This window comes from Thermobia domestica, chromosome 5, assembly GCF_964235325.1.
Source record: "Thermobia domestica chromosome 5, izTheDome1.hap1.1, whole genome shotgun sequence".
In the NCBI taxonomy this organism is placed as follows: domain Eukaryota; kingdom Metazoa; phylum Arthropoda; class Insecta; order Zygentoma; family Lepismatidae; genus Thermobia; species Thermobia domestica.
In genome coordinates this window covers 310,086,173-310,099,754 of record NC_137458.1, presented here as the reverse complement: position 1 = coordinate 310,099,754, position 13,582 = coordinate 310,086,173, and the positions used below count along the sequence as shown (strand labels likewise).

The following is a 13,582-nucleotide window of genomic DNA, read 5'->3' as shown; positions in this document are numbered from 1 at the left end:
AAAAAGCGATTGCTTAAGATACAAAAAGTCGATTTACTGTAAAAGAAGTATATATGCTTTGAATTTATGCCTGGAACCCTATAATAAATCTGCACCCTTTAATATATTTCTGGCAAATACGAAAATAAAATTAATATGTAGTAAATATTAAATCAAAAGATATAAAAATATAGAAAGAAAGCACTTTTTAAATATTATAATATCACTCACGAGCAGGAAGCATCCCAGCGTGTGCTGACATGAATTTGAATTCCAACCCTCGTTGCTACAGACAATAGGCTGTTACAAGAAATCATTATATGCTGTGATGTGTTTATTTAAGACATAGCCTACATTGCTAACGCATTTAGAGGAGAAAGTGTCATTACTGTTTGATAGTGATTGATAGTCAATAATAACAAAGAAAAAGCAGGATGTTATATCTATTGGAAATTTTTGTGGCAAACACGGTTTTATGTACTGCTTCTACAGCAAATTACAGTAGAATTATTGGAGGAAACGTTGCAGATATTGAGAAATATAAGTATGTAGCCCATATTTTTGTTTTTCGAGGAGAAAGAGGATCTCATTGTGGAGGATCTATTCTCAACTTGTACTGGATTCTTACTGCAGCACATTGTGTTATTGATGAAAAAACTTTTCAAACATATCCAGCCGAATCTTTTCAGGTGGTTGCAGGGGAAAATGAAACAGCCCCGTCAAAACCTGTTTTCGTAGACTATGTTTCCCTTGTGTTTCCACATCCCAATTATACTAACGAAACTTTCAGTGATGATATTGCACTTCTAAAAATTAAACAGGGACTAATAACTTTTTTTAAACTGTCTGTGGCTACATTGCCTAAGGATAGTTCTAGTGAAGTCACACCGAACAGTACGTGTACTAAGGTCGGCTGGGGTCAAATTGGTAAAAATGAAAAGTCCACAGTACTAATGGAAGTTGAGATACCTATATTGGATGTAAATGTTTGTGTTAAAAAATTTAAAATAGACCCAAATACTGCAATATGTACTGGAAACTTCAAAAGTGCCGAATCTTCTTGCTTTGGAGATTCAGGCGGACCTCTAATATGTAATAATGTAGTGGTAGGAGTTATTGCAGCGGTTACAACTAGAGCAGGAGTCTGCACTACACCAAATTTAGACATGAAAGTTGCTTATTATCTAAATTGGATTCGAGATGTAATGGCAAATAATTCTGAACATTTTAAATCTACCGCTCATCAAAACATTCCTAAAACTCATATCGTATATCTCTCTTGCATGTATATTGTTGTACACACACTTTTCAGTGTAAGATACGATTAGTTATAAAGCACTTGAAATTCGTTTTAAAAGTATGTCTTAGTTTTTCCTCAAATAAAACTAGAGCTCTTATTCTTATTATTGTAATTCTTTATAATAATAATAATAATAATAATAATAATAATAATAATAATAATAATAATAATAATAATAATAATAATAATAATAATAATAATAATAATAATAATATCTACAAAGACATGTTTCAATTTACTTTCAGAGAGTGTTAGTTTAGCTGAACGTCGGAAAACTAAATGCGGAACGAGGATTTAATCTGCAAAATGTAGTAAAGTCAGTTCGATAATCTGGTATAATGCAGAAACAATGTCTTGATAGGTGGCAACAATGCAAACTAAACTTGAGACCCTGGACTCACCCACGCGTTGAGCCAATTAGGGTTCAGTTGCTACTAAGTGAGAGAGCCTTGCAGCCGTCTACGCTATTCCGATAGTAGCATTGTGCCTGTCAACTTTGAACGCAACCCTTACTAACATGTTCTTTTATTGTTGTGAGAAACGCATAAAATAGGTCTTCTTGAGCGACTTACCGGAATAAAAAGGGTAACTTCCGAGGATGGCTCCCCAAATACAAAATTTACGAAAAAATGAATAAAATTAGACGAAATTTCATCGTGAGAACAAAAAACGTAATAATAGTCATCAGTGTATGACGATTATTTAGGGAGAAAAATGAAGTTAATTTCTAGACTATAAGAGTATATTGTTGTGATATTAAGTAAACAAGCAATGGCACTCTTTCAAACCCATTATCTTATTAACTACGTAGGATGTGTATGCTGCAGGAAAAAAAATATAGAGCGGAAACTTATGAAATAGGAATCTCATCTGAACCAAATGTAGTGAAACGGGAAACATGTTGGGGTGCTATGCCTTCCTATGTGCCTCTTACCACGTAATACTCCACAAGGAAGACATGAAGTGAAGCAATATATGGACCCAGTGTACAAAGTGATCGTAAAAGTGTTGCAAAGCAGTGCCACACGAAAGGCATGTGTTTTGTTTCATATAAAATGTTTTTCTACTGTTCTCACTTATGCGTATACTCACCGTTCTTAACGTGCCCATTCCCTATGGGCGCACTCGTTCGCTGTCACTATTTCCTGGTGCACTCTTGTAATGACTCTTTTAGATAGAATTCACGGTTGTCAATGACCACCTGCACAAGTTGGTGCTTTTAAGTTAATACGTGTTTCATTCAGTACTCTTTTTATGCTATATGCCCTCCTAAACAAAATCTGAACCTATTAATGCAACTTCTCCCTTTTAAAAAAATAACACACATTTTTTAAGGCAGTAAGAGTGTACTTCCTGCTAAATTAAATTCATATTCATGAATATAAGTATGCCCTTATGTGGCAAACTAATACAAGAAAGAAGTATTTTCTTATGCGTTTCCGAAAATTTTGGTGTCCCAACGACATGTATTTCATAAGGGGCTCCGCTCCCAATCCCCTCTCTGAAAGTTTATTTATATATCACTAGTAGGGTTTTGTAATAAGGTTGGATGGAAACAGGAAAAGGTAAAGATTCATTGTTTTCGTTATTTCTGAATAGTCGGAGTTTGCAACACTTAACAGTTGCAAGGTACTAATTTTGAATAGTGATATTACACAGATGAATATGTAGTAGGTGTATCTATAGTAGGAACCAAATAAAGCATGAACATCAGAAATACTTGAGATTAAAAGTTAAAAGTGAATGATGGAATTAAGTAGAAGTAATTTTGTGTACATTAAAATAGCAACAAATAACAATAATTATTTTTACTATATTAAAATAATAGTAATATAACATTAAAAGCAGAGTATTGTGGGTCTGACCCGAGCCCGCTATCTGCGAAAGTTTAGCCGATAAAAATAGTAATTTAAAAAAAAATGAATCAATATAACCTATAGATAATAGTGTAATCTTTGTAGCTGTAAATAAAAAAAAGTAACAAAGTTACTATGAAGTAATCCGTTTCGAGCCCGCCAATTACTTGGGTACTTTTTGGGAGTAGAATACTGCTTCTGTTACGAGCCATCTGAAAATTTACGGTTAGGTTGTATTTTGGGAAAAACAGAAAAAAATGAAATCTTTAAGTTTTACGTCCCACGATTATGCCGGTTAGGCTAAAGGAGACGGTGATGATGAGAGATGAGTGAAATGGTGGAATGAAGAAAGTGGGAGGAAACGGGAAAACCCCGAGAAAACCCACGAGCACGGTGTTTGTCCACTACAAGGTTCACTTGGCGGAGGCTGGGATCGAACCCGAGACCCCAAGCACCAGAGGTGAACGCTCTACCACTGAGCCCCCGCGCCCCCGCACTTGGGAAAAACAGAATACCTAAGTAAAGAACAGAATAACTTGAACATTCACTATTTACTTTTTCAGAAAAATGTACGAGAAATTACATGTAATATATATATAACGTGTCACAAGATATGTGTCCGCGATAGTCAGATGTTTTATTCTCCACCTTGAATTTTCAGACGGACTTCATAACGTATTATTCCAATGCTTGTGTCAACTACATTGCTAAGCTTATTTAAAAAAAAAAAAATCCGTATTTTTATTTTGACAGTTGCAGCCCAGAACAATTTCTTTTTATCTGTACACTTTCCAATGTTTGGCATTAATCAATTAAAACCAATTGCAATTAATCAATCAATTAATCAAACAATTGGTCTGGAAATGAATTACAATTATTTTTAATTTGTTCTCCTTTGCAACCAGAGTTAAATATGATTGAGCTCAATCCTAAAGCTTACAATTAAAATTAAGTGAATTATTAATCGTAAAGGAGAAACAGAAACGTTTATTTTTTTTAATTGCAATTTATGTCAGCAATTAAAAATGCAGATAACAAGATGTGTGTATATTGCGTTGTACACTTGCCACTATTCAATCCACAGATTTGAAATAAGGTACTTATATGCAGTAGTGGATAATCATTATTCCCTCGCTCCCTCTGGAAAGAAAGCCGTATAGGGCGACCGTCATACATTATTATGATATGTTTATATGTCTTTGAGGGCTTCTAACTGTCCGTCATGAATATGGTTTACAGACAAAGACATCGAGTGCTAAAACAGCGACTACCACAATAACTTTTTCTGTGTTTCTTCTTAGTCGGTACTTGCTACTTCGACAGTAGTTCACTAGCAGAAGGAACATCCCTTTCGAATTGATCTAAATGGAGTATCCAGACGATGAGTGTTCTGGAAGAAGGCATCAGGTCTCCATTAGCCACGTTAGCGATAATCGTAGTTATTGATATAGCAATTTAGACATTAGTCCCAGGTGTGATCTGAGTGATTTTAACAGCTGGAATACTGCGGGGTGGAAGACAAGGAGAAACTATCACTCTATTATTCCCTCGTTTGCTGACAGCAGAAAGAGAATATACATGTAATGGTTTCTCACAGGTCAAACTATAGTTCCGGAGGAAAAATATTCTTCATTCTTATCTCCGGGATGAAGATGTCTTGAAAAGAACTAATCGTAGGGTAACCATAATTTTAACAGCTAAAAGCAGGACAACTAAAAAGAAAAAAAGTAGTAGACCATTATATCTTATATAGAGAGAAGGAGAGTTGATTAATTCGTGTGTCAATTTTATTTGTTGACTGTGCAAAAGTGGTATGAGGTAAAGCCGTGCAATTTGGTGTAACTTTAGACGAAGGAGATAAGTTTTGTTTCGGCATAGAAGCATGTCACTTGTACTAAAGATTGAAGAGATATAGGGTCAAAGGTCAAATTTCGATTTTTCCTTATGAGATTGCAATGGTAAATTCTGAAAGAGCCTGAAAAAACGTAAATCGAAGTGATAACAAAGGAAAAGCTGTATGGTATAATTCAATGTCGCAAGCCAACCAAATATGCGTCAATCAAGTGTCATGCTCAGAGGTCACTATCAGATCAAGGTCACAGGTCACCTTCAGAACCCATTTGACATGATGAGGTACGGTCATTGCGTTGTTTTCAGTGTATTCAAATGGGTTCCCAAGATCACCTGTGACCTTGATCTGACAGTGACCTCTGCCCTTGATACTTGATTGACGCATATTTGGTTGGCTTGCGACATAGAATCATACCATACAGCTTTTTCTTTGTTATCACTTTGATCGATTTACGGTTTTTCAGGCTCTTTCAGAATTTATTGCACGTTCATATATATCTACAGACATATTTAGTGAAACGAAATTTTTTACTAAATTCGGAGTGTAAACGAACACAACACTAAAATTATAAATCATATTCGTATGCAAGATTTTCGGCTAACAAAAACTCAAAACTTGTTACACCACATAGGAATAAAAACTATATAATAAATTACCAAAATATGTGAAACAAATACCAAATTTGCAGTTTAAAATTAATTTTAAATTATTGTAACATAATCACCTATTTTGTAGCATAGAGGAGTAGTTTCATATTTTTTATATATATAAGAAAAAAATTAAAATTTACTTTCTTTGTCAATCAAATATACAGAGTGTTTCAAAAGAACACCGACAACGTTTGGGAGGTGATCCCTGACACCAAGATAAGACGAAAAGTATAGACCAACCTGGGTGCACAAATGCTTCCTTTCGGAGTTATAGACTGCCGAAAACATGAAAAATGAACTTTAAGGTTCCATAGCTCCAAAACTATGGGACCGTAGTCGGGTCAAGGCTTCACTTAGGAACTAGTATGTGCCCTATCCATATTTCAGAATCCAAAGCTACTCACGCAACAATTTTTATAGTGGTAGTTGGTGAGTATTTCAAATCATATCCCCGTAGCCAAATTACCTCTATAAAAATTGTTGCGTGAGTACCGCAAAATTCTGAAACATGGATTTTTGGATAGGGCACATATTATTTCCTAAGTTAAGTCTTGACCCGACTACGGTAGGTCCCATGGTTTTGGAGATATGGACCTTTGAATTTCATTTTTGAATGTTTTCGGCAGCAGATAACTCCGAAAGGAAGCATTTGTACACCCAGGTTGGTCTATGCTTTTTGTCTTATCTAGGTGTCAGGAATCACCTCCCAAACGTTGTCGGTGTTGTTTTGAAACACTCTGTATATATTACGTACAAACGGCAGTTATTGAAACGTTTTGTGTCGCATGACGAAGATATGAACTCAAAAGACTTCCTAAGACGGATAATTAACTGAAGTCCGAATAAGTCAGGTTTACTAATTTGGGAGGACCAATATTGAAATCTCGTCAAGGTGCTCATTATGGAGGGGTAATGAGCCAATTAATTCCGAGTGTACCAAGCATAAATTATTTATCAGAGTGTAGGACTATCGATAACTAAGGGTCACTAATTTAAAAATATCTGCGTGTTACCCTTGTCCATATGTCTGGAAACAAATACACTATTCCTGTTTCCACAAAATTGCACAACAGACTCCTCAGACGCACACGGTCTTCAGAAGAAAAACCCTTTCTGTAGACAACGAACACCTCCTTACGTTTTACTGACTCTTCCAGTGTTGCCAACACTCAATCAATACCCTCGCCCGCCAGGTGCCAAGCTACCAGCATCTCTCGCCATGCCCATAAGGTCTGGGCTTGTTATTTTCTTCTTTCACTTGCATAAAACGGGACAAATACTACGTTTTTCTTTCTACTGGCGGGACGACCGGAATTCGCCCCGAAAACGAGACTATCCCAGACAAAACGTGACGTATGATAGCCCTAGCTGCCCACCTAAGCCTCCTAAACTTCACGACTCTAAAAATGTTTGATAACTTGTATAAATTATGCAGTTCCTCGTTATAAAGTTTCCACCATTCACCATTTCCATTCCTCTTGGTTCCGAATATGGCTCTCAGGATTTTATTCTCAAATGTTTTCTGTCTGTGTCCTTCCCTCAGCGTAAGCGATCATGTTTCGGAACCATACAGTAGAACAGACATCAATATATATATATATATATATATATATATATATATATATATATATATATATATAAGGCTTGAAATTCCTCGATAGAATTAGCGATGACAAAAGATTCTGAACGTAATTTATTATTATTATTATTATTATTATTATTATTATTATTATTATTATTATTATTATTATTATTATTATTATTATTAAGTTGAAATATGCGCTTAACTCGACATAGCCAGAACACATTGTCGAGCTTCTTTCCTGGTTTAAGATGTCTCACGTTTCAATATAATATACGTCATCAACACTATGGCCATTAATGCATTTTATTTTCCACAGACGCGGACCCCACGGTATTGTATATCAAGTAGTTGTTTAGCTGCTTCTGGAATTTGCATGTTTTTGCTTCGCCTGACCCCTGTTGTCCTTCAAAGCGACCACAATAATTTGGTGCGTGCGTTCCATCGTCTCTTCCTCTTTGGTCCATGGCCATCTGGATAAAAGCTAGGTGAGAGCAACAATGAACCAAGGCATTCCTCAGCTGCATTCTTCAATCATCTCTTTCTTTTCTTCATCTCCTTTCCTTGCAGGACAATTTTTCTTCTCTCCTCCTTCCCCCCCCCCCTTGCACTTCTTCTTTAGCATTCCTAATAGTTTCGCAAGTCTATTCTCTAATAATAATCTATTGGCAACGGGGATAATTAACTATGGATGTGCTCTCAGTGTTTTGCTCTGCAGATTTCCAATGTCAAGCTGAAAATCGCATAGTCACTTAATATAATGAAATATCAGATCAGCGTGTGATGACCAAACCTGGTCATTACTTTATGTTCCAGAGGCACCAGTGGCAATAATCAAATATTCACATAACTGAAGAAAGTTGCTGCCATCCAATTGGTTGATTTGTGTCACGTCTTTATCAGCAATGACCGTGTGCGTGGGTTTTCTCGGGGTTCTCCCGTTTCCTCCCACTTTCTTCATTCCACCATTTCATTCATTACTCATCATCACTGTCTCCTTTAGCCTAACCGGCATAATCGTGGGACGTAAAACTCAAAGATTTTATTTCATTTCATTTTATCAGCAATATGGATATATAGAACAAGATCTACAGTTAAAAGTGAAATATGAACCACCGTAGTGTCTTCAATGCTGTTGAACCGGAGATCGAACCCTAGACCTCTTGCACTAAAGGTACACGCATTGACTATTAAACCAAGAAGGAAGAGCATTCTATCATTCGACTGAATATACATATGGGATTCTGATTTATCGTCTGTTCCACTAGAACTTTTGTATTCTTTTCAACCTTAATGAAACTTGATCCATTTCACCTCATGTCATGCGTATAAACATCACTTTAAAATATCATTCAGAGTTTGCATACACGCTCTTAAGTGTTTGCTGAATGGAAACGCAAAATACTTGAAGTTGGACAATAACTGGCTATTTTCACCGTGTAAATCCTTCTTTGTTTTTCAGACTTCTACCACATATTCATGAAAGTAAATAGCCCTTACAAATAATGCAATATTTAACGCTTTCGACTCTGCATTGCCATGAGGAAGAAAGGTGATTTTCTTTGACGTAATTCATGTTCATATGAACGACATAAATACTCAGAAATACAATTGTTTTGTTGTAAAAAATAATGAAAAAAGAATTGTTTTTTACGCTATTTTTGGAGCCAAATATGATTTGGGGCTGTCTCCTCTGGAAAAAATTGTCGTGAACGAGCCGTCTCGTCTCAAGAAGTGTATCTGCTCTGTTTTAACTGAAAGAGGCGTGCCTCGTGAAATATTGAACTTCAACTTTGACTTCTGACAGATGTGTGCGTATATTTTAACTCGTATATTTTGTCTCGTAAATTTTGAGAGGTCTCGTCTCGAATACGAGTCAAGTCGAAAAATCATATTGGTATAACGGGAAGATGAGAACTGATAGAATGTGATGTCACCTGTTACACCAATATGATTTTATATGCATTCTTTAAGAGTGGATACCTAGCTGAACATCCTGAACTGTTCGTAACTCCCAAGGAGTTCGCCTTCGATCTTGATGGTGCTAACGTTTGTGATCACTGTGGTGCGTTATTTTTCATTCGGTGTTCATAGTGCAAGTTGATGGTTTGTTTTGAACACTTGGTGAATGTCGACGATGTCCATTTTGTGAAGTGCAATACATACATTCCATAGAGGATTAATCTCTGCACCTCCCGGACACGTATTTTCTGTCGCCGTCCTCATGCACATGGTATTTCATTAGCAGCTAATATTTTCCCTGTTATCATTGTTCATACTACACTTTCAAATGAGCCTTACTAGAGATTACACTTGCAACCTTGCACTCAAGGGGTTCCTTGTAAGACAGTTTTTAAGGTTTTCATTTGACTGACCTCGTAATACTAGAAAATTGTTGTTTTCGTAAGTGCTGGATATGGAAGTGGAGGTACAATTTTAACAACCGGTTCCAAGAACCTGAGAAATTTCAATAACCAGTTCGGGCGAAGCAGGTGAATGACACCATTGAACAAAAGCAATATACTCTGCAAACGATAAGGCCATGGGCACCCACAGGGGAGACAAGGCGGCAATTGCTTTACCCTGGATTTTCGAAAGGTGTTTGGTTGTTTCAGAGTGCTTTTATCCAGAAACACACGTCAAGGCACATTATATTTGGTTACACCCACTACAATATTTAGTATAGTCCACAAAGTTATGCAATATGTCTCAGTAATAATTGTTTTGCATTAAGCGTTGTGCACATCAATGTATGTGAGGATTTTGCCCCTTCTACTTCCTTCGAAAAATCCTGCAGATGTTTCTGGATAAAAGTGTTCTTAATAATTGGAACTGTTATTATCTCCAAGTGTGCATAGTTTGAAGTATGAACCACTACTGAAACATAGCGTGAAACGGTTTTCAATATATGCCACTCTGAAGATGAATTAGAGAATTCATACTTGAGCTTGTTATTGTCGAAGATCATGTGAAATATAAAGTACAACAATCAAGGTGCAAAGGCAAGTACTTGCAAAACACGTGGAGAAATGAAGTAGGTTAAATACACTACTAGATTTTAGTAAAATTAGCTGTAAATAGCTCGGTAGATAGATCACCTCCGGCACAAAATCGCTGGCTCAATCCCAGTTCTCGCCAGGTGGACTTTGTGTAGGACACACAGTGTGCGTGGATTTTCTCGGTCTTTTCCCACTTCTTTCAGTCCACCATTTCGATAATTATCATCACTGCTCCTTTTAGATTCGGGGTATAATCGCGGAATATTAAACTAGAAAATTTCAAATAGCGCCTTCGTCATCCTAACACCGTGCTAATCGCGTAGCTTTAATCGTTATAAGTCTCAGATTCCTCACTCCATCTGGATTGTGGAACAAATCTGTCTGTAAGTAAGCAAAGTAGTAAAAGTGGGCAATAGTTTTCATTTAACGCAGTTTAAGCCGTATTTGGTTCAGAAACCCCTGGAATTTTAGCCATACTGATTATGCGCTCTAAAGTAATGTTGCACTGGGAAATTTAACTTACAAAATACCTACACTGGGGAACACAATTTACAAAACACCTGCACGGGAGTACAACTTACAAAATACCATGCTTGAAGGAACTAACGAGAGAAGGGCGTGATGTCACTCAGAGATGATTGCACCAAATTTTGTGTAGGAGTAGGTAATGGTAATAGAAAAGAACGCGTGGAAGCATTCGTTTCGCAGGCGTTCGGAATCAGAAATAATGGTCCCCACAGTTCTGAAGAAGTATGGCCTGTCAATCAGACATTGGTGGGACGAAGCCTTTGCTTGCTATTGTCCCCAATGCAGAAGCAGTTAAATAAAGTAGAATGAAAAGAGAAAAGAAGAGCTGGACAGAAAATGTTCCAATGTCCGCCCTCAGTCCCACCAGGCGAATGAAGGGATATTAAATCTACCAGCTGCCCTGCCCTTGCCGTTACCAATTGGGTATACATTACTGCATTTGCGCCGTGTTTATGAAAAACTCAAAACTCTGGAGCCAGCATTTCTGGATCGCAAAGGGGTCCTCCTGTTACAGGACAACGCTAAGCTCCACGTGGCTAAGATGACCCGGTACACCATTCTAGACCTCGGATGGGAAACACTATTGCATCCGCCATACTTCCTGGAAATTGCACCGTCCGATTATCATTTGTTCATTCCTTGGATAATCACTTTAGAGGAGTCCAGTGCAAAACCGTAGTAAAGGTGCAAAATGCACTTGATACCTTCTTCGCTTCACGACCCACCAAGCTCTAATGCAATGGAATCCATGGCCTTTCAGAACGTTGGCAGAAGGTTGTCAATGTTGACGGGGACTATTTTTGATCTTCCAAATACGTCTTAGGTGACATATCGATGTTCGAAAGTGGTGGGTGAAAAAGTGGCAGAACTTTCTTAGTTACCTTTATATTTTGAGCTAAATATTCATATGTACGCACAGATACATACACACTACACCATTCGCTAAAATTTTTGTGTAGAATTTAGAACCTATTATAGGTATGAATATGCATTTTAAATTTACCGAACTCTGCTGTTACAACGGATCTTGGTAGACACATCGGCACCAGGGGCTCTCCACAAATGAAACATTAATCTTCGTTTTGCAATACAATTTGTCCCACCCCTTTCTTTCTCTACACGTCACACAAATGCTCTCGCATACAGACCTGTTCCAAATAAGTCCAACAGAATATGTATTCTCTCTCCAATATATATTTCAAGGCCAGGGAAGTCATTTTTTAAAAGTTTTTTTTTCCTTCTTTAATTTTCGAAGGCTATAATTACAAATACTAGTCCTTTGTTCTTTGCTTTATTTCTCTTTTCTAAAAGTTAATGTCTTTTTCTTTTTCAAAGAAAAATGTGTAATGTATTGTTAAAACATGTGGTAAGTTTTGCTCATATCTTTTTTTTTTTTTTTTAAAAAAAAAAAAGGATCTCTAATTTTTCTCTTGTTTCTCTGCGACCCAGTTTGTGGGTCCCAACGTTTTACTATTTTACTTTGAGTATCTAATTGTAAGCTTTTCCAAGCTTTTGCCAAAATTTTATCCAAGATACTTATTCTTCAATATATACCAGGGGCGGATCCAGGACCGACTTCTGGGGTGGGGCGATGGGTTGTCATAATGCAACTTTTAAGGGCTCCAAACTCTGGGATAGATTTTATTTATATATATATAAAGTAAGAGAGTTTCCTCTTCTGGGGAAGGGGGGCGATCGCCCCGATCGCCCACCTTGGATCCGCCCCTGATATATACAGAGTGTTCCAAAAATGTATCACAATATTTTGAGAACAAATTCCTCAGATCAATTTTTTTTTAAAAAAAAAATATGGACCTGACCTCAAAACTGCATAGTTTTTTTGTTTTTTTTTTTTTTAGTTATAGGGTGCCGAAAACGTGAAACAGTGAACCTTAAAAGTTCGTAGTCCCACTAGTATGGGGACCTATCGTACTCGGGTCAAGACATCACTGAGAAACTGGTATGTGAACTATCCAAATATCCATTTTTAAAAACAATGCTTCAGTATTATAGGGAGCTACCTTGTTTACCAGCGGGGGCTGAGGTAAAGGGGGAAAATTTTCAACAATTTTTCTGCCTGACTCTTGCAATACTCCCTTACCCTCCTTCTGTATGTCAGCGTTGCCAGGGTTAAAAAATTGTCATATGAATGTCATTCTGAAGAGTTAGTGTGAGTTGGTTATTTGTTGTGTGCTGTTGTGGTTGCGGTTTTGTTGCTTATTATTCATTTGACAATGGCTTCACAGCGTAAGAGAGGACAAACTATACACAGCGAACCTAGAGAAGTAATAAGGAAGGCCATAGTGCAGTGCGACGAAGAAGCGAGGGAGAAAAAACTGAAGCATTTGTTATCACAGCCTAATTTGCATGTGTCCACGTATACATTGATCTTCGATAGGGATTGCATAAACTCTTTGAATTAAGTGAGTATTAGCTGAATTTTTTGAAAAGGCACTGGCAACCCTGCCCAGGACCGTCGAGTGACCGTTTCTTGGTGACGGGGTGGGGCACCTGTCAATCACCTCTGAATTCATCATCCTCGCATTAAAGCCAGCTCCCTATAATACTTGCACACCAATTTTTACAGAGGTACGTGGAGAGTGATCAAGTAGTCCCGAATAGCATCTCTAAAAATGATTGTGCAAGTGCCGGAGGTTCTAAAGATGGATATTTGGGTAGTTCACATACCTACCAGTTCCTCAGTGATGTCTTGACTCGACTTCGATCGGTCCTGTAGTAGTGGAACTATGGACCTTTAAAATTCATTTTCTCACGTTTTCGGCATCCCATAACTGCGAAACTATATACTTCCGACAACAGGACCATATAAGCTTCT

At 37.2% G+C, this 13,582-nt stretch overlaps 1 protein-coding gene across 1 annotated transcript; it reads left to right on the top strand.

The window, feature by feature from the left end:
- The first annotated feature begins 364 nt into the window (after nt 1-364).
- LOC145685642 (duodenase-1-like) lies at nt 365-1,307 on the top strand. The gene has a single exon (XM_081758031.1). It carries the CDS (start codon nt 414-416, stop codon nt 1,305-1,307), a length of 894 nt encoding a protein of 297 aa, XP_081614157.1. The 5' UTR covers nt 365-413.
- Nucleotides 1,308-13,582: the final 12,275 nt, after the last annotated feature.

What these genes read in the sequence shown, in the direction of transcription:
- LOC145685642 (XM_081758031.1), top strand. Translation starts at nt 414, where the DNA reads ATGTTATATCTATTGGAAATTTTTGTGGCAAACACGGTTTTATGTACT.